The sequence below is a fragment of the Aquarana catesbeiana genome, linkage group LG08 (genome assembly GCF_042186555.1).
Source record: "Aquarana catesbeiana isolate 2022-GZ linkage group LG08, ASM4218655v1, whole genome shotgun sequence".
In the NCBI taxonomy this organism is placed as follows: Eukaryota; Metazoa; Chordata; class Amphibia; order Anura; family Ranidae; genus Aquarana; species Aquarana catesbeiana.
This window is the reverse complement of record NC_133331.1, coordinates 53,959,939-53,987,837: the sequence shown is the minus strand read 5'-3', so window position 1 is coordinate 53,987,837 and position 27,899 is coordinate 53,959,939. Positions and strand designations below refer to the sequence as shown.

The 27,899-nt window shown below is 42.7% G+C and overlaps 1 protein-coding gene across 1 annotated transcript; it reads right to left on the bottom strand.

The window, feature by feature from the left end:
• Window positions 1-14: 14 nt before the first annotated feature.
• On the bottom strand, window positions 15-27,899 carry DCLRE1A (DNA cross-link repair 1A). Its single transcript, XM_073595855.1, has 10 exons — window positions 27,713-27,899; window positions 26,104-26,552; window positions 22,662-24,065; window positions 21,098-21,231; window positions 18,671-18,789; window positions 16,718-16,861; window positions 11,936-12,081; window positions 11,690-11,844; window positions 7,527-7,668; window positions 15-1,023 (listed from the first exon to the last, which is right to left on the bottom strand). Exons 2-10 carry the CDS (start codon window positions 26,540-26,542, stop codon window positions 860-862), a joined length of 2,847 nt encoding a protein of 948 aa, XP_073451956.1. The 5' UTR covers window positions 26,543-26,552; window positions 27,713-27,899; the 3' UTR covers window positions 15-859.

Here is a 27,899-nt window from a genome sequence, read left to right as displayed (position 1 = left end):
AAAAAAAAAAAAAAAAAAAAAAAAAAAAAAACACCCTGTGTGAAGCAGCCACCCCCAGCACCCCCTAATACTTACCTGAGCCCCATCTCTCTCCAGCGGGGTCCACAAATGTCTAAGCTGTCTGGGACAATCCTGATTGGCTGAGACACAGCAGCAGTGCCATTGACTCCCGTGGCTATCAAAGTCAGTCAGTCAGTCAGGAGAGAGAAGGGGCAGGGCCCGGTCAGGGGTCTGTGTCTGAATGGACACACAGAGCTGTGACTCGGCTCCAGTGCCCCCATAGGAAGCTGCTGACTGTGGGGGCACTCGACAGGAGGGAGGGGCCAGGAGCAGCAGAAGGACCCGAGAAGAGGAGGATCCGATTTGCTCTGTGCAAAACCAACTGCACAGAGGCGGTAAGTATAACATGTTTATTTTTTTTAAACTAGCCTTTACCATCACTTTAACCTCTGTTTTGTAATAACTACAAATCACAGCAAGTCACAAAGGATTCTAGTTCCTTGTTAGCTGGGCGCACTTACAGAAGATGGCAGGATGGAAGGGGCATTTCTTTGACAATTGCCATGTAACACAATTTTTAACAGTGCCTTTATGTTTTTTAGGCCTTACTGGTTTTAGGGGAATTTCCTCTTTCATGGCCGTCATAGATCAGGAAGTAAACTTTGCGCCAAACAGTAATAAAGCCGACAGAGATCCTAACCCAAGAAAAAAACAAAAAAAACAAAACAAAAAACACAGAAGTACAATATGTAAAGTGCCAGACCCATAGCAACACGCAAGAGGACTGTTGTCAGCGCCAAAAGAGCATGTGGTCACCCTCCGCATTACCAGATTTAGTACATAAGCTCAGCTGAGTCCTTCATTTGCGCCTGGTTTCGGAAAGCCATTCGGCAAAATATTTTTCCATGGTGGAGCGAGCTTTCCAGTCACCAACGTTAACAGTTGGGATAATTTTCTGAGGTCTGGTGAACTGTACAAACCGCTTCATCTCCAGATAACTGCTGTGCTCGCTGTATGGGATCCCTGGTCATAGAAGAATTACAGTAAAATATAGGAAAAGTAGACAAATCTATCACTTACCGATTACTAAACAAGAAGCCTAGAAAAAGAACAGTCTGATTTACTATATAGTAACCCGTCCCTGTCCAGAGGTCATTGGCCTAGATGCTGAAGCCAACAGGTAGCAGTATCAGTTAACGTGACAATTACTGACTGCCTGCCGAATTAAATCCAACAGAATAAACAGGGCTTGATTTATCTTGCAGTTCATACGTCTGATCCCCCACTGTCCTTTTCTTCACCTGTACTTTGGTTGTGTGAACAGCCCTGTGCAGTCTTTGCAGAACAATACAGATGTCCTTGAGGTGCCTACGGTGGGGACCGTTTGCTATAGTTTCCTCATATTCAACATAGTTTCCCTTTATATGCAAAGATCAGGGTTCCTGAGGGGTAAATGCTGACTATGTGGGTGATTATTTGAGAGCAAGAAACGGCCCACAGCTAGGATTACATTTCTTAAAAAAACAGAATCACTGCTCGTGGTGGGGTGGGGGGGGGGGGGACATAAGGAACATCAAATATACCTCCTCCAGGCTGCCAGACATTGATAAAAGGAAGGGGAGCCTAAATGACATCACAACAAAGGTTTAGCTTGGAAATGCTTAAGCAATTTATTATTTTTGGATGATTTCATTGAATGTTGAGAACAGAAGTTTAGAATGGAAATGCATGGTCTACCTGTTTTGTTTTTTTTTGGGATGCAGTGCTTTAATAAAAACCCTGCGTTTTATATTATATCCAAAAAAAAAAACCCACAACCCTAATAGGATTGGAGTGAGCGCCGTTAGGGTTGTATTTTTTGGGTGATCACAGTGTACATCTATGAGAGAGGGCTACAATCTATCGATTGTCCAGGGTGTGCTACAGAACAATAATTACTGTGTACGTGTCTTTCTAGAATAGGCTGAGAAATCCAAAAAAAAAAAGTATTAAAATTTTTTTTTTTTTTTTTTTTCTTTTACAATGACTGACAACTACAGTATTAGGCAGATGAACACTGCCACCATCATGTTACAGCAGCATCTGCAGTCTTGTTTTGTCAATGGAAGCCTCCAGCCTGCATGTCATCACCAGGTCATAGCAGACACAGTAATAATCCCATGTTCAGGAACCTCTCTGACTGGTTCCAGATAGAGGATGGGGATCAGAGATTTCAGCGACCTCCAGCTGTGAAACGTATCGGCGTTGTTCTAAGTGAAGAGGTTTATTGACGTATCCCCAGCATAGGGCATCATGCTGGGGAAAGTTAAAATACAGCTTGTGAATGGGAAGGGGTTAAAACTCAGGTCCAACCACAACTTTTTTTCTTTTTTTTGCGGAGTTTCAGTCCCCCAATTCATTTGTTTTTCAAATACTTCACCGAAATTGTGTTCACTTCAACATTTAGATGTCATTATTAATGTGGTCCTTTTAGTTTATGTTTAAATCCTGCAAAACTAACCTGATCTCAGAGGCAGGCAGTGTTCATCTCTGCTGTGGGCATCTGAAGCCCTCTTGTATTCATTTCCGGGACTCGGTGCTGCTGGATACTCAGCATGCACCTCTTGATCTTGTGCCTGCACAGTAATGCCACTGCGCGTTGCTCTTTCTACCTGATAGCAATGGCGGCCTATGGTGTCAGACAGAAGTTCCCACCCCAATGCTAGAGCAACCTGTCAGAGGTTTCCAAATAACATGAGATTTCGTCACTAGGCGATTCCCATATCCCAGGAGTCCATGCAAATCGCCTAGGCGGCCGCAGCCGGAGATGCCGGGAAGGGACAGGCTCCAGATATTGCTAGAGGCTTACGAGCTTGCCGCTCGTCGGATCAAAGCGCTGTGTACTTGTTTTTATGTGAGTTCTTTACTTTTCTTGAATAAAAGCTGCTATTTTATTTAAACAATATCACACTATTGGATCCATCCTGCTTTATCTTCCTATACATACCCCCCTGCACTATACCCGTGAGAACCATACCCTGGACCCAGGACGGTGAGGGATGCGGTGGAGTCCATAGGTGGATACCTCCTAGAGTGTTTTCTGGTCAAATGCTCTTGCCCTATTACCTTAAGGTAAGGGGCCACCTTTCACTTGTGTGTGTGTACACGAAGAGGCACAAGATTTGATTTTGTTTGAGCACATACAACCGCAACCATTGCATGTTTAGACGTTACGATTATCACGTCTGATTTAATTGAATTAATTTATTGTGGGACTATCTGAATTCCAAGAAACTCATTTGGGACATTTTTGATGAACTTTTGTTTGAACGTTTATTTGCACATTGTCACTTCAGGCATTGCTTGTTGCCATCCACGCTCTGTTTATTTATACTCTGCTGCACAGTGTCACTTTATGAGTTGTTTTTTTGTCTATAGTATTTTATCACTGTGTTTAGTTTTATTTATTCTTACCCAAGTGGATGCATTTTCATCATTTATCAATATCTTCTACACTGATTTATTCTTTTTAGGAGCTATTTAATCTCTGGTGATGATTGCTTTTTAGGATATGGTTATTCATGATTATGTTTTTATGTTTTTCATTTATCATCACTGCTATTAGCTTCACCATCTTCAATTGTCACTTTTTTACAACTTCTCTCACCTAATCTTTTTATATCATATGTATTAGGGGTGCAACGGATCAAAAAAAAAAAAAAAAAAAAAAAAAAAAAAAAACTCACGGTTCGGATCGTTCCTCGGATCAGGAGTCACGGTTCGGATCATTTTCGGATCAACCAAAAAAAAAAAAAAATCTCCCCCACTGTAATATCCACAATCTCCCTATTGGCAGGGTGTGGCAGAGTATTGGCAGTGTATGGCAGAGTATTGGCAGGGTATGGAAGAGTATTGGCAGGGCATGGAAGAGTATTGGCAGGGCATGGAAGAGTATTGGCAGGGCATGGAAGAGTATTGGCAGGGTATTGCAGCAGAGCATTGCAGAGTATTGGCACTGCTGCCATCCGATCTCTCCCCTCCACTGTACAGATCAGTAGACAGAGGGGAGAGACATCATTTGACGGAGCGAGAGAGACATCATTTGACAGAGCGATCACGTGCTAAACGGCCGCCGGGTGTATCAAGATGGCTGCCGCTCTGGAGCTAGGCCAAAGCCGCGGCCTTTCCTATGGCCTGAGGCCACAGAGCGGATTGCGGGTGTCCCGTACGGATCAACCTCCGCGGATCGGATCACGGATCGATGACGATCCGTTGCACCCCTATTATGTATTATTGATATTCTCTGAAAAATGGCCAAGAAACCATAAATTCTGCCAGGTTATGTAAACTTATGAGCACAACTGTATATAATAATAATAATAATAATGCCATTTATCATAGCATTCCGGATGGGCATGACAAGGTTTGTACATTTAAAAAATGGGTGGAATCTTACTTTTGCATAGAATGGGAAAGGATTGGATCATTTCAGGTTTGTAACTTGGGGAGATTTTCATGCATTCTCTGTCAGGACATAAGTGACATTGGTGTGAAAGCATTTTAGCAAAGTAGGAAAGGGTTAGAACTTCTGAGGATGTATTGTAATTTGTGATTTTCTGCCTCAGCGGATAGCCACTTCCCCCATTTCTTGTATGGGTGACACAGGGAAATATCAACTCTTATCCAGAACCTTAATCAAACTCACTAGTATTAGGCTTTAATGCTTAGAGTTTTGTGTTATTAGAGTCCAGCTAAAAAGATCTACTAAAAACTTCATCACGGTTTGGTATTTTCTTGTTTTTTAAGCTCTGTCCGTCTTCCGCACAAACACTACAGCTACAGTATTGGGGCACTTCCACACTGATCCGTAGCAGAAATGCATATGCGGTTTTGCTGCCATCTTACTGCGTTTGCAGTCGATATTCCCTGGACATGCGACTCAAAAATGTACAAAACGGGTGCATTTTTGATCAGTTTTTGCCAAGTTTTCAATGCATTTCAACGGGAGGTGCGTTTGTTTTTTTTTTTTACAGCACCAAAAAAGCAGCAAGCAGGATTTTACTAGACGCAGCAGACCTGCAATGGATCAGTGCGAAGTGTTCCATAGGATTACATGGTCACACATTTTTCTCCTGCTTTTTTTAAATGCAAAAGTGGAAGAAAAACAGATCAATGTGAAGCCTAACAGATGCAGCTGAAATTTAATATGAATCTATTTTGCCTTCGCTGGTTCCTCCTTTGACCCTCATCAAACACCCGAATTACATTTTTTAAATTGAACATTTCTGTTTTTAATACATACTATGTTTTAAACCCAATGATGTCATTACTGGGACTCTGCTTCTCTTTGTGATGCAGGCAGATCATGGCTGGTGGGAGGGGCTGACAGGGTGCTATACATGGCTTCCTGAAAAGATCACAGCACCCTACCTCAGTACTCAAGATCCCACCGCCCTGATGCAAATATTAAAATATCTTGAAGGGTGGATGTCAATCTAAAGGAGTGGGCATTTCTGGGCAGGTTACATTTGCATGCAGACCACCCTAGGTAACACCCACATATGATGTATGGTCTCAATGATTGAAAGAACTGAAATTCAGTGAATGAAAGAGGCAGGCCAGGGACAGTCAGATGATGGCATTTCTCCAGCCAGGAAAAGATACAGGCTCTATCTGACTTGCTGCAACCTCTAATGCACATTGTGAGAGTCTCACAATATGCAGTAATAGAGTAAGCAATTTTAAGAAAGGAGTCTATACAGCTATGCAAGACTAAAAGGAAGGCTGGAATTTAGCTTTTAACCCTTTCATGACTGAGCCTATTTTTGAAATTTGGTGTTTACAAGTTAAAATCCATAATTTTTGCTAGAAAATTACTCAGAACCCCCAAACATTATATTATATTATATATATATATATATATATATATATATATATATATATATAAAAAATTAGTCGCCTATGGAAATTCATAGCTACCATAGATTGTCTCCATTCCACGAGTGCGTGCAATTATAAAGTGTGACATGTTTGGTATCTATTTACTCGGCGTAACATCATCTTTCACATTATACAAAAAAATTGGGGTAACTTTACTGTTTGGAATTTTTAAAATTCATGGAAGTGTCCCTTTCCCAAAAATAAAACACTGCTGCACAAATACCGTGTGATATAAAATATTGCAACAATCTCCATTTTATTCTCTAGATTCTCTGCTAAAGTGCTGAAAGCGGTACAATTATTTTGCATGGAAATTTGGCGTTTTATATTGTAGGTCTGTAAATCTTAACAATAACACACTTAAATCTGTCCAAACCAGAGTCTAGTAGATATCCCGGGTATGATAAAGTTTGAAACACAAAAACATAAATTATAATATAATAAATAAAAATAAATAAATTAAAAAAATTAAAAAAAAATAGTAATAAAATACATTTCCCCACAATTCACTATCGCTCAATTCTGCAAGTGTTCTAATTTACTATCGCTGTTTTCTAGCTGGTCTAAAGCCACTTTTGACGTAAAGGGACACTTTTTGGTTGCTATGGACAATCTCCAGTTTCCAGGCAGAAAGAACAGTATATAAAACATAAAACTGCATGCAGGGCATGGGCCAGAGCACTGGGGACAAAAGGGATGTGAAATCATTTCATACAGTACTGTAATCTGTAAGATTACAGTACTGTATGTGTTATGATTTTGACATTTTTTTGAATTTGCCGCCAGGCTCCACCCCCGTGCGTCGCGCCGCTCGCAGGGAACGGAGCCTGGCACGGAGAGGCTTCGGAGGAGGACGGAGCCCTCGGACACTGCGGGGGACATCGCAGGATCCCGGGGACAAGGTAAGTAACGCCGCCCCAGGATCCTGCAATGCGATCCCGAGTGTGGCTCGGGGTTACCGCTAATGGTACTGAATTTTAACCCCGAGCCACACTCGGGAAAACCGCCAGGGAGGCTACGTGGACTATCCGAGTTCAATACTTTCCTAGTAACTTGGATCAGATATGCAGATCCTGAAAGTCATCTGCATTGGTCGGGTCCGGACTGTTGTTTTTGTCAACATTGGCAAAACAATAGTACATTTTAGGCAAGGTTGTAGGGCTGGGGAAAAAAAAAAAATCGATTTAAATCTTGAATGAGTTGAGAGCTCAAATCGATTCAAAATTTAAGCAAAATCGTTTTAGATTTTTTTCTTTCACCGCACCGGTCCTGAGGCGCTGCGGGCATGAGTTTTTACGCGAGGCTGCTGCTTCGGCCTAGTCCGCGAGGCCGGACGCTGCGGACTAGGCCGAAGCCGCGGTCTCGCCTAAAAACTCATGCCCGCAGCGCCTCAGGACCTCGCGGTGTCCAAAAAAAAAAAAAAAAAAAAAAACTCGATTCGAATCGTGAATCGAGTTTTTTTTAAGAAAATCGAAGATTTTTTTTTTTTTAAGAAAATCTCCCAGCCCTACAATGTTGTACATTTACTAAAAGAAAAAAAAAAAAATTTAAAAAAAATTTAAAAAAATAAAAAAAAGGTAAAAAACATGTTTAAGAAATCACCTTACCATAAATTGTGATTTTGCCCCGGACGTTAGGCCTGATATCAGCCACCGAGCTGTAGCCCTCAGAATATGTCCACCCTGTAGGTTTGAAGGCCAGGACACGATCGTACTTTCCTGAAAATTTATTGAGGTGGGCACCAAGTCCCTGCAAGTGAATAGGAGAACAGATTTAGACTATGCCCTGGATAATCACATATCCTTCCTGAGGAATATGGCAATCTTCCTTTGTGATTGGATAGGTGTGTGGAGCCGTCACGTACAGACTCAATACCTCCAATTTGCTGCTACTTGGCTCCCCCTCTTCATCAGACTGAGCTAAGCATTGCAACCCAGGGGAACCTTTGTCCAAATGGGGGCGGTGCATCTAAAATGCTGCATTTTTTAATTAAAGATATAGGTGTACTTTATGTGTATGTACTGAGGGTTTTTTGTACACAAGATATTTTCTGTAAAAAGTTTGATAAGTGTTCCTTTATCTATTCAGTAATCATGACACCATGCCGTTTCCCCGAAGAAGCCATCTGGCGTAACATGTTGAAATAAAGGCGTGGAAACCGTAATGTAGCACTAAAAATATTGCTCCTTGTGCTTTGGACATCAATATTTTGTATACAATGCTTTTATCCTCTTTTTTTTACTTATGTGTATAAAAAAGGTAATTATTTATAATTGTTCTTGTTCCATTAATATGTGCAGATTGCCCCTATAAAGTCCCTTACTCTTCCCTCTCCCTACTGTATACATTTAGGGATGTTGGTGCCAAATACTTCTAGTGATCTGGTCTTGACCACATATATTCACCAGATTTAGACAATGCTGAACCCATAAAACCAGACACCAACAATCTACTCAGATCTGGGATTTTGTGTAATGCCCCGTACACGCGGTCGGATTTTCCGATGCAAAATGTCCGATCGGAGTGTGTTGTCGGAAATTCCGACCGTGTGTGGGCTCCATCGGACATTTTCCATCGGATTTTCCGACACACAAAGTTTGAGAGCAGGCTATAAAATTTTTCAACAACAAAATCCGTTGTCGGAATTTCCGATCGTGTGTACACAAATCCGACGGACAAAGTGCCGCGCATGCTCAGAATAAATAAAGAGATGAAAGCTATTGGCCATTGCCCCGTTTATAGTCCCGACATACGTGTTTTACGTCACCGCGTTCAGAATGATCGGATTTTCCGACAATTTTGTGTGACCGTGTGTATGCAAGACAAGTTTGAGCCAACATCCGTCGGAAAAAATCCTAGGATTTTGTTGTCGGAATGTCCGATCAATGTCCGACCGTGTGTACGGGGCATAAGTGTTATTAAAAAGGTAAATTAAAGTAGAACTAGAGGGAAAAGCTTTTTTTAATTTTGGAAACAGTAAGGGAGGGTCATATCCCCTCAGTTTATATTTTGCCATCTGTGTCCCATTGGGGAGATTTAACTTCACTTCCTGTCCCATAGCCAAACAGGAAGTGAGTAAATCCTTGCAAATTAAGGGAATCCTTTGGGGCCACTTTTCTAAATGGAAAAAAAGAGGTGCTCACCAACTATTGAGGTATACCAACATCCAAATAAAAAGGAGTAGGCAAAGGAAAGATGCCCCTTGGCACTTTAAGACCCCTTTCACACTGAGCCGCCCGTGGGTTAGCACTAAAAGCGCCACTCATTTTAGTGGCACTGTTTAAGCAATGCTTTTCCTCTGCTAGCGAGGGGGGTTTTAACCACCACTAGAAGCTAAAGGGCTTAAAAGCGCCTGTGTGGCGGCATTTCCGAAGTGCTTTTCAGGTGCTTTAGAAATGCTGTCCATTCATTTCAATGGGCAGGGTGTTTTGGGAGCGATGAATACAGCGCTCCCAAACCGCTCCAAAGACGCTGCTTGCAAGACTTCTTTTTCCTAACGTCCCAAAAGCGCACCGACCAGTGTGAAAAGTCACACTGAAATGAATAGGGGGCAGTTTTCAGGCATTCAAGTCAATTTCTAGCGCAATTAAAAACTGCCTCAGTGTGAAAGGGATTTAAAAAAGGTAACCACTAAAGTATTGATTAAACAAAGATAAAAACAAAAAAAAAAAAAAAACCACTGACGCAGTTCAGTTTCCTTTCTTCAGTGGTGTATCAAGCAGCAATATAGGTTATGTCTGCAATAAATTAAAGTTATCGATACTTCCAATTAGAATATAAGAAGTCATGAGCAGTAATGACATAAAAGGTTTACACAAAGGACCTTTATCTGACATCGGACTGAAGATAATCCCTTTTATCTGTAGATAAACAAACAAAAAAAAAAAAAACAAAAAAAAAAGAGAGTCAACACAAAAGTAACAATGTTACTTTGTATCTCATGTCTGAACAATGTTTATAAACACTGTCAGATGTCAGTTTTTGAAGCAGTAGCTTCTACTGCTATGGTATGCACGCAGGAACTACCAACAGTTGGGAATTGCCAGCAATTGTTGGGGGGCGGGGGGGGGGGGGGCAGTGGATGGATGTAGCTCAACTGGCTGAGATTCTAACCATGTATGGGTAGGTTGATTGTACCTAAGCTGATCGTGACCAAGTTGTAATCACTGTGTGTTCTCCCAGCAAGGGATGGCTTCCCCCACAGGGGGAAAACAATAGTTTAGTGGGATAGACCGCAGAGGTAATGAAATACCACCAAAAGTTCTATTCGTGGGGAAAAAAAAAAAAAGTCAATTTTGTTTGGGTACAGCGTCGCACGACTGTGCAGTTGTCAGTTAAAGCGGCGCAGTGCCGTATCGCAAAAAATGGCCCTGTCAGGAAGGGGGTAAATTCTTCCGGGGCTGAAGTGGTTAAAGACCTTATATAATGACTAAATCTGTGTCACGTTCAAACCTCAATACCATAAATAATAACCTGTATTCGATTTTTTCACTCCAGGAGTTAATAAGGAGTTTGGAAATTGTAGAGAAATGCTTAAATAATGCATTACAATGTAACTAAAGCTATTTGATTTTAGTCGACTAAAATGGGACTAAAACTAAAATGCCATTTTAGTCTCAAGACTAAAAACTAAAAATCGAAATTTGCTGCCAAAATTAACACTGCTGTGTTGATGGGGGAATTGCTTGATATACTTTCCTGCAACCTGTGGCTGCAGGAAAGAAAATCGCTCCACCTATAGCTGGCTTTAGGAGGGGGCTAGGTTTACTATAATTAACCCTGTTTGTATCGTTCTGGCAGATCTTCATTATCAGTTTGTGAACCAGATGTGCACATTGCCTGTCCCAACAAAGTAAGATATCAAGGTTTGGGTAGTACCAATCTATGCCTGCACATTTTATAGGTATTCTAGACAAAGGCTGCCTATGCAGTCCTGTGTATAGAGCCCTGCTCCAATAAAAAAAAAAAAAAAAAAAAAAAAAAAAAAAAAAAATTTAGAAAAGCAAGTTTTATATTATTTTAGGTAAGCTGTGTGAATGGGAACACAAATATAATGGGGGTTAATTTACTACAACTGGAGCATGCAAAATCCGGTGCAGCTCTGCAAAGAAACCAATACCCTTCCAAGTTTTATTGTCAAAAGTTTAAACAGAACTAGCTGAACTTAGAAGCCGATTGGCTACCATGCACAGCAGATTCTGATTGCTCCAGTTTTAGTAAGTCTCCCCCATAGAGTTTCTCATTCCTGGTTGCAAATAAGGAAATACACGTTAAAAAAAAAAAAAGGAGAAGTCCAGCCTGAGCTTGTGTGGCTAGGCTTCACCTCTGGGTCACAGGAGTGCAAATAGTTTTGCACTCCTGTGACCCGTTTTCAGCAGAGAGCAGTCTGAAGTCCGCTCTCTGCTGACGTCACACAGATCAGTCCAGGCAGCGTGTCATCCCGAATTCTGAAGTCTGGATCCGCCAGGTGCCTGGACTGATGGCAGTCTCAGCGAGCCGCAGAGACAGCCGCTTCCCGCCCCTCCACAGCGCAGCGTCCAGCGTGGAGGAGCAGAGTAGGAGAGCTGCTGATTGACAAGCAGCAGCTCTTCGCTCGGGGAGGTGAGAGAACTGAGCCAATCGCCGGTGGTCAGTGGCTCAGTTCTCAGGGAACAGATGCAGCATCACACCCATGCTGCATCCACCTAGGCAAGTATGATTGGGCAATTAAAAAAAACAAAACAAAAAAAACAAAACACATACTTGTCTAAGTCCTAGTGTACTAACTTACCTTAAAGCTAACCTGCATCATGGGAAGTACATGTAGTGGAGTGCTCTGCCAGTCAGTGGTGATGAGGGCACGGATCTCATCAGACTCCAGACATTGCATGGTCTTGCATTTGTCCGGAGACATGCACACCTTACAGCCTAGAACATCAGCAATAGCTGCAGAAAAGACAAAAAAAAGACTTACTGAGTGGAAGTTGAAGTAAATGCTAAAAAACAAAAAAAAAAAAAAAAGGCAAACTCTTCTTACACAGAAAGACTTTCTCCTTCCCAACAGAATAAGTACCACAAACCACCAGTGTGCGTGGATACAGCGTCATCATCTCAAAAGCAGTATTTACAGCAAACTGTATTGCCTCCTGCTGCGGGGGGAAGGTGTACTCGGGACTGCAGTAGCTGCAATTTTGGGGAGAAAAAAAAAAAAAAATACATATGCATTAAACCAGGCTGAACGTTACTTTATAAAAGTTAACAGTGCACATTCATAGTCACTGGTTCCCCAATGCTCCATGAACATTTCCTGAATTACCAAAGTGTAAGTAAACCCCTACTGAACATGTGAGCGTCATATTGAGGCTCTGCCCACAGCACATGTGCCGACAGACTGGTCAAGTGGCTATTCCGAAAAAAAAAAAAAAAAGTTTGTGTTTTAACCTAAACAGCATAAACCAATGGTTAAGCATTGCCATTAAGTGTTTAATATATTTTAAATAATCATTCAACACCACATAGCTAAAGAGCAGCCTGTGTCTGCCTGCTTACTGGTGGAGGAGAGATCTTCCCCATACTCTAAGCTCCATTTAATTCAGAACTTCACTCTCTCAATCAACATGGACTATTTTTTATAATGCTGGTAGCATTAGTAAATATATATTAGGAAAGTATGTCATATTAACTTGTTTTAAACTTCCTTTTTTTTTTTTTTTTTACATTTCTTCAGGCAAATTATGTCATACATAATAGGGGTGTTCAAGAGGGGAGGAGGGATCTTTTCAGCTTGGCATCCCCTCCTGCCGGCATGCCTGAGCTAAGGGCGGACTGATACCAGGAAGTAAATGTTACATGAATCATCTGCCTTCAACCAAGATGGCCACGGCCAGAAATGCTAAGGGGGGGGGGGGGTTCAATGGAATTTAAAAACATTTATTTAAAAATTAAACAGTGTTTTTGGTTTGTGGTGCTCAGATGCAGTGTAGTTCCACCTTAAGTTATACCATATATACTCGAGTATAAGCCGAGTTTTTCAGCATTTTTTTTGTGCTGAAAAAAGCCCCCTCGGCTTATACTCGAGTCACTGTGCCCATCTGCAGCCTCATGTGCCTGATGACATGCAGTCTAGCCGGCGGCCGTCCAGTGTAACAAAGTCCCGCCTTCTCCTTGTCCTCGTCTGTGACAGGCGGAACACTAACTCACTGCTGGGAAACTGAATCAGTGCTCCGTCATGGACGAGGAGGCGGGGCTTTGTTACACTAGACGGCCACCGACTAGACTGACTGCATGTCACAGCACCAGAGATCAGGTACATGAGGCTGCAGATGGACACAGTGCAGGGAGATGGGTAGAGTGAGGCATGCAAATGGGCATTGTTGATCCTCTTTTTCCACTTACAGTAGCTGCTGCATTTCTTACCCTCGGCTTATACTCGAGTCAATACGTTTTCCCAGTTTTTTGTGGTAAAATTAGGCGCCCTGGCTTATATTCGGGTCGGCCTATACTCAAGTATATGTGGTAACCACCTTCCCCTCCATTCTGCCATAGTCGTAACAATGTTAGATTGCTACAAAGTGTTGACAAATGACTGGCTCACAGTAATGACAGTCCCACTTCACAACCTCATTTGTCTGAAGTTATCCTTTGGTTTCTAAACATTTACAAAAGTGGAAGTTAAACACACACACACACACACACACACACACACACTCTTACTGGCCACTTTATTATTAGGTACACCTTGCTAGTACTGGGTTGGACCCCTTTTTGCCTTTAGAACTGCCTTCACTCTTCATGGTATAGATTCAACAAGGTGTTGGAAACATTCCTCAGATTTTGGTCTATATTGACATGATAACATCACGCAGTTGCTGAAGATTTGTCGGCTGCTCTATTGGATTGAGATCTGGTGACTGTGGAGGTTATTGGAGTACAGTGACCTCATTGTCATGCTCAAGAAACCAGTGGTGAGATGATTTGAGGTTTGTGACATGGTGCATTATCCTGCTGGGAGGAGCCATCAGAAGATGGGGACACTGTAGTCATAAAGGGATGGACATGGTCAGCAACAATACTCAGGTAGACCTTGGTGTTTAAATGATGCTCAACTGGTACCAAGGAGCCGAGTCTGGGTTCACACCATTGCAAATTGGATGCAGGAATTGCACACGCCCATTGTGGCCTTAAGATGCAGTATTACCACATACAAGCTTTCTGGCGACGGTTGGGTTCTTTGATTTTTATGGACTATAGGTCCCATTGGCATGCAGGTGCCTAGATCAGGGGTTACATCTTTTTTCAGGGGGGTCCAGTTTATACAGTCACCTGTCTCTGCTTCCAATAGGGGGTGGGGGGCTTTAGTGGTTTGCTGTGCTTAGGAGGGTCATAGGGTGTTGGTTTGGGAGGGTACAGATTACTGGGGGGATTGTGGTGTATTTTAGGAGGGAAGAAGGTACTAGTATGTTGTAGGAGCTATTTTTCCTTCAATAAAATATTTTTTATGAGGAAGTAGCCTTTGGGTGGTCATCCTATCCCCCCCCCCCCCCTCTTGTTTTTTTCCATTTTTGTAGTTTATGCACATAGGGAGACACCCTCCCCTTAATTATGGGTGGCACCCTCGTAATTTCTATTGAGATCAGGCTCCCAGGTCCATACCTCTTTTTGTTCTAGTAGTATTTTGGTTTATTCCCAATAATAACCCCAACAAAAAAATACAGTGCCTTGAAAAAGTATTCATACCCCTTGAAATTTTCCACATTTTGTCATGCAACAATCAAAAACGTAAATGTATTTTTTGGGATTCCTTTGTCAACCAGGGGGTCTATATCATTATTAATCTATAGCCAATGCATTAGTTAATGTTAGGGAGTTTAGACTTCTTTTCAGCATGTGTCCCTGAAATTGTACCTATTCAGAGAGCACATTTATTATTTTAGTAACCTGTTCCTTTAGTAATGCATTTATTAATGGAATTGAATATTTGTGTCCTATGCTCAGCTTATGGTGACAAATTTCCTGGTGATCATAGATTTGAATCTTTAATGTGTTCCACCCGTCCCCCCCCCCTTTTTTCAGCCCGTAGTTCTGCTGTAAGGTGGGTGGTCATTATCATGTGTACCTGCCTTTCAGCCTTTGGTAATGGTCCAACGAGGTGGGATGTTTTTGACTAACAAGGTGGAACGCATTTGCAGTGTTCTCCGCCTTCAATCCAATGACAGGCGATTATGAGAGCGAGGCGTGGAGCGCTTTGCATCACTTCCGCTTCCTAATGTGTAGGTTCGGGAGCTGTGGAGTGCATGCCGCCACTTGCGCCCTTTTATCAAATAACTGCAGACCTTGTGAGCGAGGCGTGGAACGCACGCCGGCGCCGTCTTGGTCTACCTCGGAAGTAGTCCCAGGTGTCCCCTGTGATCAATTGTCGGTTAATTCCTTTATTGGTGAGTCTCTCTAGGTTTACACACACTACAGCGATTGTACACGATTCTCACACCCATGTGATGTCCATTAGGACGAAACGCGTTGGGTAACAATTGCTTTTTACCTTCAAAAGAACAAGCTTGTTTTTTTCTGCAACTGTTTTTCATGTTCAATGCCAATGGAATAATTTAACATTTGCTGCATGCCTTGGAGTTCGTCTATCTGAAGTGCGATCATCCATCCTTTGAGGTCTACCTTCCACCTACTGCTCCATTCATAGATTACTACATTGAGGCCAAGTCCTCATTATGCCTGTTTGACCCATGTGCTCTATGGTACATGTGTCCACCTCATTTGGTAAGCATGCCAACCTTACTTTCCTTGACTGCACCTCATGACCAAGCACTTTTTCAAGATTTATCATTTTAAATTATACACTTGTGTTGATGTATATTCACACCATCATGGTATATTCAATCAAGATGGACTGATACGTTATGTCATTATCCTTATATCTATTGTCGCAGTAGTTTAATTTCACCGCCTTTGGAGAGCTACACTATTATTTTTTTATAATCTTAGAAGAAAACCTTTTAGAGTCTGCTAAAGACTTGAGACTGAGGCGGAGGTTCACCTTCCAGCAGGACAACGACCCTAAACATACAGCCAGAGCTACAGTGGAATGGTTCAGATCAAAGCATATCCATGTGTTAGAATGGCCCAGTCAACGTCCAGACCTAAATCCAATTGAGAATCTGTGGCAAGACTTGAAAATTGCTTTTCTCAGACGCTCTCCATCCAATCTAACAGAGCTTGAGTTATTTTGCAAAGAAGAATGGGCAAAAATGTCACTCTAGATGTGCAAAGCTGGTAGAGACATCCCCAAAAAGACTTGCAGCTGTAGTTGCAGCGAAAGATGGTTCTACAAAGTACTGATTCCGGGGGGCTGAATACAAATGCACACCACACTTTTCAGATATTTGTAAAACATTTTGAAAGCCATTTAGAATTTTTTCCTTCTACTTCACAATTCTGTGCCACTTTGTGTTGGTCTATCACATAAAATCCCAATAAAATACATTTACTCATTTGGTTGTAACATGACAAAATGTGGAAAATTTCAAGGGGTGTGAATACTTTTGAGGCAATGTACATATCCAAATCGGCTATCAAATTAAAGTCTCATCTGTCCCAAAACAACAAATGTGTAATAGATTAAGGTAGGCTACAAACATTGAAAAGTCTAAACGTGCAGAACCAAAACAGAAAACAAAAATGTCCAGTGAATTAAGGGGATTTATGGAAAAAAAAAAAAAAAAAAAAAAAAAAAAGTGGTTTAAGTGGTTAAATACAACTTGAAATAATAGATTATTTAAATAAAGCTTTGTCTGGTGTAGTGTCTTACGTGGTATCCAGATAAAGGGTGTGGATCTTCCGTCCAATCAGAGCCGGATAACGTTCCATGGAAGTGTCCGCACGGAAGTCTCCGGTGTGCAATATTGTGGTCCCATTTGGCAGAATGAACAGCAGCAGGACAGCCCCTGGGCAACTGTATATGGATAGGAAAGGGAGAGAAGGCTTTATATCACCACTATACTTATATGCAAATCTATCCAGCAACAAAATTGTGTCCACTTGCAAAACTGAAGCATCTATGTACATGGGTCTTACGAGCATAAGATATTAAAGTGGATAGTGGATATCTGGGCAACACAAACCTTCTCCTCACCCTCCTAAAAACTCATTGCGGTCAGCAGGGAAAAAAAAAAAAAAAAAAAAAAAAAAAGCTCCAGCATTTGCAGGTCCTCTAACATCAATAAGTACAATGCAGGGCCACAAACCGGAGTGTAGGAGTAGAGAGGAGCATCAGCTGCCGAGGGAGTGGAGGACTGGTTAAGGCTGCATGCACACTATGCTGCTATGAAAATGGGGGCAGAATCGCATATTGCAGCCTGCATTTCACAAAACGCTTCTTAATGGTACCCCAAACATGGTCCAATTTTACTGTACAACAAAACATGCCTAGCTCATTAACAAAATTTGGCACAACTGCACTATGTGCAATGCGAGGAAATATGAAAAAACACCACGCCCCCACTTCAGTATGAACGGGGCCTAAAACTGCTTTTTCCTGTACCTTAGAGTAGACCTAAAAAGGACATTTAACCCTTGCAGTGCGAGGTAGCTCAACTGCAAAGGGGGAAATGTTGTTTCCCCAGATATAGAATTTAATATTTTATAAAACACTGGAACAAGTATGCAAAATTAATAGACTCACAGTAGCAGCCTGCTCACGTCCACTATTACAAATACCTTTTCATTTTGATTGCTGCCAGCACCCTGGACTTGCCATTTTACATTGTTTGCTGTTTATGCACCCATTTTTATTAAAAACACACAATACACGAGATAGCCTGAGCTCTGCAGCGTTTTACTGAATAATGTTTGACTATGATGAGCGTTTACAAGCCAAGATTAAAAGATAGCCATGGAGGAAAAATTATTGATCGACTACAGCCAACTATCAGATTACAACTTCTCCAGCTTCCTCTAGTTTGAAGCTGACCTCCAGTCTTACCGTCGTACAGGCTCCTCTTCTGTACCAAAATTTTTTCACTTCACTGCACTATAAAGTTTCTAACAGTGTGCATTAGAAGTTACAGCAAGTCAGACAGAGCCTGCCTCAGTTTGTGCCTGGAAGATGTCAAGCATCTGCAGTGTTTTTTTGGAGCCTGTAAAGCATTGCATCAGTAGATGCAGGCAGGTGCAATCTCAGGCTCCTGCAGACTATCGGTGTATCTGTTGGCTCATACAAGCAGGCAGTTACTAAAATGACAGGAAGAATTAATGGACTATCTAGAGCACTCCTCAGCTCCCTGGTATTTCATTGAGAACTACAAGCCATCAGGCTGTCGGTACTTGCTGTTTATTCATAGAATGCCTTAAATTAATGACATGACTGTGTGGGAGGAGCATTTTTTCAAACTGACAGTGGGTGCGGGGAGACTATCTCCAGCCCGGTGTCACCATTAGGATCGCGGAGAGGCACCCTAAAAACAGGTGGAACATTGAAAAATGTTATAAGGAGAACTTATCCTTTAATTCACTGGATTCCAATTTTTAATCATGAAGGCTCAGCATGCAAAAGACTTGACATGCACCCACAAAAGCATCTCATATTTGCTTGCCCCAGGGCTGAGGGCTTAGGAAATTTGAGGAAAGGTGCTGTGATGATTTCAGGAAGGAATGCACAGCACCTCGATGCCCCTCCCATCAACCACAATGGGCCTGTACGAACAAGGGCCTGTCACCAGGAACTGGTAACCTTACCAAAGCAGTATTATAACTTGTTACGTACTGGTTGGCATCTAGCAGGATAACTTTGACATTGTCCACGATGCACTCAGTGTCCATGGGTAAAGTGTTTATAAACTCTTTCTCCACCCGCAGCTTACTCGCCACCAGATTTCCTGTGATCTGAAATATGAAAAGGGGAGGGGGGGGGGGCAAAATGTAAGAGAGAAGAGGTTATATATTTTCTATATCCTATTCAATATTTAAAGGCACGGCCCACCAAAAAGAATTAGGATTAAAAAGGAATGCTCATTTCCACACTGGAATCAATTAAAGAAAAACAGAATTGTCACCACTTAGAGCTTGTGTCATAGTAGAGAGTTGCTTTATTTAAAACGTATACGTACAAAAAGCTAATTTGTACACCCAGACCTTCAACTGATAAAAAGCTAGAAAGACTAACATTCATAACAATCTTGGGCTTGGTCATATACTCGCTGAACCAGTGTAAAGTTTTTTTCCCTTTGTTTGGAACAACTGGATTTAGAAATATTTGAACTCAGACACAACAGCCATAAACTCAGTCACTGCCAAAGTATCAACTTTTAAAAGATCTTACTTAAAACTGCTTCCATGTATTGTTAAAAACACAAAAAGTCCCAAAAGATCACATTTTTTTAGGCAATATTAGCAGTCATGTGACCGCTCTCTCCTCATTCTAAACTTGAGTGTTAAAGGGTGGGGCTTTGTGCTGACACAGGTGTCTTTAATCCCATTAGCTGTCAGAGCAGCTAACAGTGAGGGTCGTAGTTGGAGCCACTATAATACACCTCCCCCTTCACATCCAAAGACAAAGAAGCTGCATACTGGAAATACAGGCATGGTGTATGATTGCACAGCAACCTGCATTTCGGAACAAAAAATTTAGGAAGCAAGCTGACCACATCAGCACAGATCTGCTTTTGCACTTGGAGTGGTCATGTAGAAAGAGGAGAACTGGTAGATCATCAGGCTTGTCATAGGTTACCAAGAACTGACATATAAGGCAAGATTTACAAAATAATGTATTAATCCACCAATGCATGCGTTTAACCACTTCAGCCCCAGAAAATTTGGCTGCTCAATGACCAGGCCATTTTTTGCAATACGGCACTGCGTCGCTTTAACTGACAACTGAGCTTTCTTTTGGTGGTATTTGATTATCTCTGCAGTTTTTATTTTTTGCGCTATAAACAAAAAAAAGAAGAGAAGGAGGAGCGGCAATTTAAAAAAAAAAAAAAAAAAAAAAAATCCACAATATTTTGTACTTTGCTATATTAAAATATCCCCATTTTTTTTAAAAAAAAAAGCTAATGTTGTTCTCTACATATATTTGGTAATAATAATAAAAAAAAAAAAAAAAAAAAAAAAACCCCACAAAATAAGCGTATATTAATTGGTTTGCGCAAAAGTTATAGCATCTACAAATTAGGGGAAATCTTTATGGCATATTTATTTATTTTATTTTTACTAGTAATGGCGGTGATCAGCGATTTTTAATCGGGACTGCGACATTATGGCAGACAAATTGGACACTTTTGACACATTTTTGGGAACATTGACAATTATACAGCAATCAGTGCTATAAAAATGCACTGTTAACACTAGGGGGCGATCAAGGGGTTAAATGTGTTTCCTTGTATGTTCTAACTGTAGGGGGATGGGACTGACTAGAGGAGATGACAGATCGTTGTTCCTAGCTAGTAGGAACACACGATCTGTCTCTCCTCACAGAACAGAGATTTATGTGAGAATATATATATATTCCGCCTCCCAGCCACGTGCATCGGCACCCCTGCAGTGCAGCGGGCGCGCGCCGGCTATCCCTGCTTAAAGGGCTGACGTACAGCTACGACGGTTCACGGGAACGTGCCGACCTGCCGCAGTATGATGACGGCTGGTCGGCAAGCGGTTAAAATGTAACTAAAAAGGCAAAAAACTTTTTTTTTTTTTTTCCCCCTTTTCGGTAGAGAAGAGGAGAGTTAATTTGTTTTTGCCATCTGTATCCCATTTGGGAAACTTCCCTTCACTTCCTGTCCCATAGCCAAAACAGGAAGTGAAAGAACATCCCTCCAAAGTGAGGGAATCCCAGGGTGTCACCAGAACTAGGTGTCCCCACCTTTTGGAAGATTTCCCACTATCACTCTTCTGATGTCGACCCAAAATTGGAGATTTTTTTTTTACTTTCCACGATGTTAATAAACATGACAAATTGAGAAATAAAAGCTCCCAAATGGGAGGACAGACAGCAATAAAAGCCCAGCAGGGGTTGTAATCCCTCTGCACCCTATCCAAAACTAAAAAGGGAAAAAGTTTTGCCTTAAGTTATACTTTAAGATCAATTCTAAATTTAATATACACTTATTCTTACTAGACTATAGAAATATCAACCAAAACAGAAACAGATATAATCACACACCGAACTGCATAAGTATAAACAACATTGCTTTACCTTGCTGCAATAGATTGGATAACGGAATTTCTTAGTGAGACCCCCGTAGTGATCAGAGTGAAAGTGGGTGAGGAAGTACGCCGAGCAGCCTTCTATTGCTCCATACTGGAACGCATCAACCGTAAAACCCGTACCTAGAAGACGAAAAGATGAGCTAGGAGAGATTCACCATTTAAAAAGCTTGTGTACATGGGTAGCTAGCTAGAAGGATACCGATTTGTTAAAGCAAACCCACCAAGAAAAATGTAGGTACCAGTATATAAAGATAAAGTAAGCCTGTCGTTACATCTACTTTAAGTTGACCGTATTTAGCCAACTGCCCAGGGACTGTAAAGAATTATAAATCCACTTACGATCGCCACAGGGCGCCCGTCACAATGCATTCCATTTTTAGTAGAGATGCACCAAAATTTCAGAGGCCGAAACATATCCATTGAAAATTGTGTTTTCGGCATTTTGTCAAAAGCGAAAAAACGCACACGATTTTACTATGCTTATGATGTGTTTTTCAAAGGTCATGTGATTCAAAAACTGCATCAAAAACAAACACGGGTGCATTATTGATGAGTTTTCACTTCATTCAACATGGAGGTGCGTTTTTTTTAACTGACCAAAAATGCAGTAAGCAAAGATAATATTTAAAATTCTATTACTTTATTTTTCTTGTATTTGTAAATGTTTAAAAAAATATTACTTGGGGAAATAAATAGGGGGGGGGGGGAGGAATGGGGAGAATCAAGTTTCCAGTATTGACACACACACACACACACACACACACACACACACACACACCCTATAACCCCCTGTAGACCATGAAGTGTAATTGACAAATACGTAGTTAGTTCTGTAAGGATAGGTTCACACATGTGAATTGGATAAGTTTTCATCCACATCCAATTTGCACGACATATGAAAGAACATTACTTTCTATCGTGCCTGTTCACATATGTCCGAAGTGCGGATACCATGCGAATTGAAAAAGATTCCTGTCCGGCTCAGGTGCGAATTCAGGCCCACTGACTTCTATGGGAACGCTATTGAATCGCACATGTCATTTAGTCGTGAACAGGATAAAATCTTGACCTGATCCTAATGTAAACCTGACCTGAAAAAAGAAAAACACACACCGACCTGAAATGCTGAACAACTACTTTGTCAATTAGCTGTAAAAACGGAGCTTCATTTCGTACACATGTGAACCCAGCCTAAAAGTTAGAAATCTTGGTGAGAAATGAATGCAATACATGTGCTAACTGCTGGTCTGCACAATCTCAAAACGCTATAAACAAAATAACAAAAGCCACATTCCTTATAGCACATTTAAGGTGTAAGGTGATAGAAAGTGTCCAGCTTGCTGCATCTTTGATGAAGTTCCCAGTATGTATGTATGTATGCAATATGCACATACTACACCAGACTACCACACAAAAAGGGGGTAGGGGAAAAATAAATAAAACCCACACCACAGAAACTGATAAATAATCAGTTTGATTTCAGCACATATATTCACTGCTTTGGATTACAAAAGGTACCAAATTTTTCAATTCAATTGTATGGGACTCACCTGGGATTTTCTTGTAGAAAGGACATGGTTTCCTCCCTTTATTCTCCTCGGCAGTAGAGTTTTGTCTGAATCTCTTCCATTCTCTTTTCTGGGTCCCCGATGGCGCTGTTGCCGTCACCCCACTCATGTTATTAGTCAGAGAATCTGCATCACTGAGCGAGCCAACTGCTTTCCTCTTTCTCCTCTCTCTTCTCGGTGTCCCTGATGGTGCTGTTGCTGGGATCCCTCCAGTGTTATCAGTCAGAAAATGGGCAGCCCCAAACGAGGTGACATTCTTGGTTTTCCTCGGCCATTTCTCCTCAAGCTGAGAAGCGCCAGCATTCTGGCTCTGGGTTTTTAAAGGCACTTTCACTTCAGCTTTTTCTGCCTTTGGTTTCAGGCCAAAGAAGACTCCGATATCCATTTGTTTCATCCCCTTGGATGATATAGCCTTGCTCGGTGACATAACTGAAGAAGGTTGGGTTAAACTTTCCTTTGCGTGTGTCCTGTTGTTGGTAAACTGTTGGGTAAATCTCTGAGAACTCTGGATACAAAACTCCTTCTCTACATTCAGAGGAGCTGCTTCTCTGTTACCATCAGAACTAACAAGTAACTCATCAGCCTCTTTCTGAATCCAACATTTAGCTTCTTGCTGGGCTGTGGCCCATTCACTTAACTCCAAAGCAGGTGTGCTGCATTCAGACCAATTATCACAGTCAATGCTGCGATCAGCGACACATGTGACTCCATTACTCTGTATAAATTCGCTGTTTATTGCACTTGTATCATTATTTCCATTGCACATAGTGGGAGATTTTATTCTGCTTTTAGCTATAATGTTCTTAGCAACATACTGTTCTTCTATATTCTCTAAAGGGCCTGTAGGCAATTTGCTAGAAAATAGTGCCTTAACTGGGCCTGCGGGAAGGTCTTCATCATCACTAAACAGCTCCTGATCACTGACCAGCGGGGAGAAGGAGATGGTACAGTCCTTTATATCCTCATCTTTCTGTGATGTTCCCAGAGAAGTAGCAGCATTGACAAAACTTGCACATTTCTGGCTGAGGATTTCCTGGGATAAGTCCAGAGAGTTCTGAGACAATTTGGTTGGTGAGGAGAGCCAGGCATTGAGCGAGGTTTGCTTTACGGACCCCTGAGAGCTGGCAGGAGACTGCGATGACTTAACGTTCATAGGCTTCTTAGTGAAAGCGGGGGAACTACCTGCACCTTGGGAGTGTGAGCGTTGTACATCATTCTTTCCATTATGGGTACATGATTTGGCAGCGTCAGAAGAAGGCGGCTCAGGGGTGCAGATTGGAGGGAAAGGGGAGAGCTCATCAGCCCTGCTCTGGGCCAGCAGGAAATGAGAGAATCGTTTGTAGTGAGAGGCAATGGTGGATGAGCAGGTAAGGCCATCGGGGCATTCTGCAAAAAAGGAAAAAGAAATCTGTAATGAACTATGCAATGTTCAGCCTCACCGGGCAAAGCACACACACTAGGAAAACAGCTCAAACAAGGTGTACGCTGAGGATGGCACGTGAAAGGTTAAAGTGTACAGTATATCCAGCCACAATCTTTAACTTGTTGTGATTTTGAATAGAGTGGGGAAGGACTTGTTAGATTTTTCTGCTATCTGGGGCTCCATAAAGGCTAAAGCTGGATACACACTATACAATTTTCTGTAGATTTTTTTTAAAGGAAATCAGATAACAAAAGTTTTATGGTGTGTATGGGGTCTTAAACCTTCGTACACACGGCACGATTGTTGGCAGGGGTTTGTCTGTTGACAGACTGTTGTCCTAAAATCTTACTGTTAGTACGCTCCTTTTGACAACTGTTGTCCAACTTTCGGCCAACAAATGTTGGATGACAGGCTAGTAAATTTTACGCGTACAACGGCTTGACATCTGATTTTCGTATGGTCAGTACACAAATCGGTCACACAAAAGTCAAAAGTACAAACACGCATGCTCGGAATCAATGGTCACCAAACACGAAATTAGCAGAAGGGGCCCAAAGGGTGGAGCTCAAGAGCTGAAATTCCATGTAGTACATCACTACGTTCATGTTTGTGGCATGACAATTGTGTACCGTTAGTATGCAAGACAAGTTCCTGGCACACGCCCTTTTCACAAAAATCAGACACTCAGTTGGCCAACAATCGTATCGTGTGTACAAGGCTTTAGCCTTCACTTGTGGTTAAGGGCAGTAAAAGTAGGCAGCGGAGCCATGTTTTTAGTGTCCTCTTAGAGCAGATCTCCACCCAACAACAAACCACCCCCCCCTCTATTTTCTCTCTTACTGGGAGATGGGATCTGCATGTTTCAGATACTCACCCATCCAGAAGATCCTCTTATGCTTTGCAATCACTCGGTCCAGCACTGCAATGTTGTTTCTGACATCATTGAGAGTCCCGCGGGGTCTTCTGGGTTCAGCGGGAGGGCCTCCAAATGACACATCACTAAGCCGCCCCCCCATGGATGAAACCATAAGGCCCCTGGGATATGTGATGTACATATCCCAGGAAGCACAGTACACATCCTATCATTCGCCTAGATCAGGGGTCTCCAAACTTTTCAAACCAAGGGCCAGTTTACTGTCCTTCAGAGACTTTAATATACAGGTAGCGGAGCAGAAGAGGGGTGAACAGGGGGCACTTTCAATTCATGAGTGAAGATCAACTTTAAACTGCAGAGGCAGCCAGACCGGGCAGTATACTTGTTGTGGCAAGAATTATATACTCTGGCGCTTTGGTGTGCAATTCACGTGGTTGCGACGCCAGCTTTTAGGGGTTAAAACAAGTGATAAAAACGCAACATAGCTGCTCCCAGCTGCCTGTCAAATGCGTTCAGAAAATGGATCCACCTCAGATCGCTCTTCAGAAGGCAGAGCTAATATAATAAGAGAGAGTGGATTCTCCCACTGACATGGTGACAAGTCTCACCAGAAAGCAAGTGAGGGGAAATCTCCAATAATAAAGAAAAAAAAATAGCATTTTTATGAGTATAGCAGAAGTCTAGAGCCCCTGTCAGATTTTTATATCAGTCTGTGTTCTTGTAGTAGATTTCTCCTCATGCCCTGTCTGGTGATACTGCTATCACTATGGTAGGACCTGACATTACATGAATTCAGTGGGCTCTATCAGACAGGAGCTTTCCACTTCCATTTTTTTTTTTTTTGGTCAAATCGAAATTGAACAAGTTGAAGTTAGAAGCTGATTCGTTACCATGCACAGCTCCACTGGATTTTGCACTCTCCAGTTTTACTTGTCTTTATTTTGACCTGAAGAAGAGATGGTATTTACATACTGCACGCATCTCACAGAGGGCTGTACCACATTTGTACAGACATCAGCCATCGCATAGGAATGCCTGTCTGTACAGCATAGTCTATTGATAAGTTCACCTATTAAGCATTATACTGTATATATCCATATGCATCGACACTCAGCTGACTTGCATACCTGTCTGTGTGGACGATGGGGTATCCAAACATTCGCTTGCATGCCACCGAGGTGTTTGCACCAGCAAAATGGAGAACGGCATCTGACAGCTGGGACAATATCCGCTGTGCTTTTCTTTTGGAGTTGTAGGACTCGCTTTCTTGCTGTCTTTCTTTAAAGTCCTTTTTGGTGTAGATAAGTCCTCACCGCCAGTACCTGATGCTGAATGATTCTGTTCCTTGGCTGGGCTGGCAATGATGCCATTCGTGCTGGGTGATGTATTGTTCTTGGCATTTGTAGTGCTCCTTCCAGCCCCGGTTTTTTTTGCAGCATTTCTCTTCACTTTTACTGACACCTTTTGTGTTTTATCATGGGATCCGGTTTTATTAACATTCCTGTCTGCTGTTCTTTTCTTCCTGATGGATTTGTATCCCCAAATATCATCTTCGCTCTGGGACATTCTTTTTAAACTGGAAAAAGAAACACAAGTTCTAAACCGGATTATGGAAGAGAGCTTTAGGATGACTTGGCATAGTTGCCTGTTTTTCACCATTTACATACAACACTTTAGGTAGCCTGAGTCGTCCCCAGACAGCCCCTACAGCAGGCCTCTGAGTTCCCCTAGCCATGGCCAACTAGTCCCCTCTGTTCCCTGACAGTCCCTGCCTGACAGCCCCCATCCCTGGCTGCTGAGTCCCCCCGTTTCCCGAAGATTCATGCCTCTGAGTGTCCCTAGTCCTCTCACAGCTCCATCCCTGTTTCCATGACAGTTCCCATACCTGGCCCCCAGTTCCTCAACAGCCCCCACACCTGGCCACTGAACCCCCCCATTTCCTAAGAATCCCTGTGTCCCATGACAGAGACCCATGACAGCCCCCACACCTGGCCCCCCCGAGACCCATGACAGCCCCCATACCCAGCACCACGAGACCCATGACAGCCCCCACACCCAGCACCACGAGACCCATGACAGCCCCCACACCCAGCACCACGAGACCCAGGACAGCCCCCCCACCTGGCCCCTGAGCCCCCCAGACACGTGACAGCCCCCACACCTGGCCACTGAGCCCCCCCATTTCCTAAGAATCCCTGTGTCCCATGACAGAGACCCATGACAGCCCCCACACCTGGCCCCCCGAGACCCATGACAGCCCCCATACCCAGCACCACGAGACCCATGACAGCCCCCACACCCAGCACCACGAGACCCAGGACAGCCCCCACACCTGGCCCCTGAGCCCCCCAGACACGTGACAGCCCCCACACCTGCACCCTGAGCCCCCAGTTTTCTAAGAGTCCCTGTGTCCCCCAGTGCCCTGGCAACTGAGACATTGCACCCCCAATTCCATGGCAGTACCCACATTTGGCCCCTGAGCCCCCCAGTCCGTGACAGTCCCCACACTTGGACCTAAACTCCCCAGTCTCCTGACACCCCCAACTCAAGCTCCTGAGCCCCCCAAGTCCCGTCACACCTAGCTAAGCCCCCCCCCCATACACACACCAAGCTTCTGAGCCCTCAGTCATATTGCAGATCTCACACCTGGTCTTTGTGCCCCAGTTCCCTAACAAGCCCCCAATTCCATGGCAGGGGCCCCCCTAGTCCCATGACAGTCCCCCTCCCAGGATTTACCTTCCTCCTGTCACCTATCAGCTCATCCTGCGCGCCCATTCCGCAGCAGCCTGCTTTTCCGGGCCGCACTTTCCTTTCCGCCCCTTACACAGGACAGTCAATATCATCCTGAAAATTCTCTGGAATACCACACCGGACAATAAATACGGGTGGATCATTGTGGTGGGTAAAAAAAAATTCTTCAGTA

Coding starts and splice junctions, on each gene's coding strand:
- DCLRE1A (XM_073595855.1), bottom strand. CDS start 26,542: ATGTCCCAGAGCGAAGATGATATTTGGGGATACAAATCCATCAGGAAG. Junction 21,232..22,661: donor TTTCTACAAGAAAATCCCAG/GTGAGTCCCATA, acceptor TTCGTCTTCTAG/GTACGGGTTTTACGGTTGAT. Junction 1,024..7,526: donor GGGCAAAATCACAATTTATG/GTAAGGTGATTT, acceptor TTCTATGACCAG/GGATCCCATACAGCGAGCAC.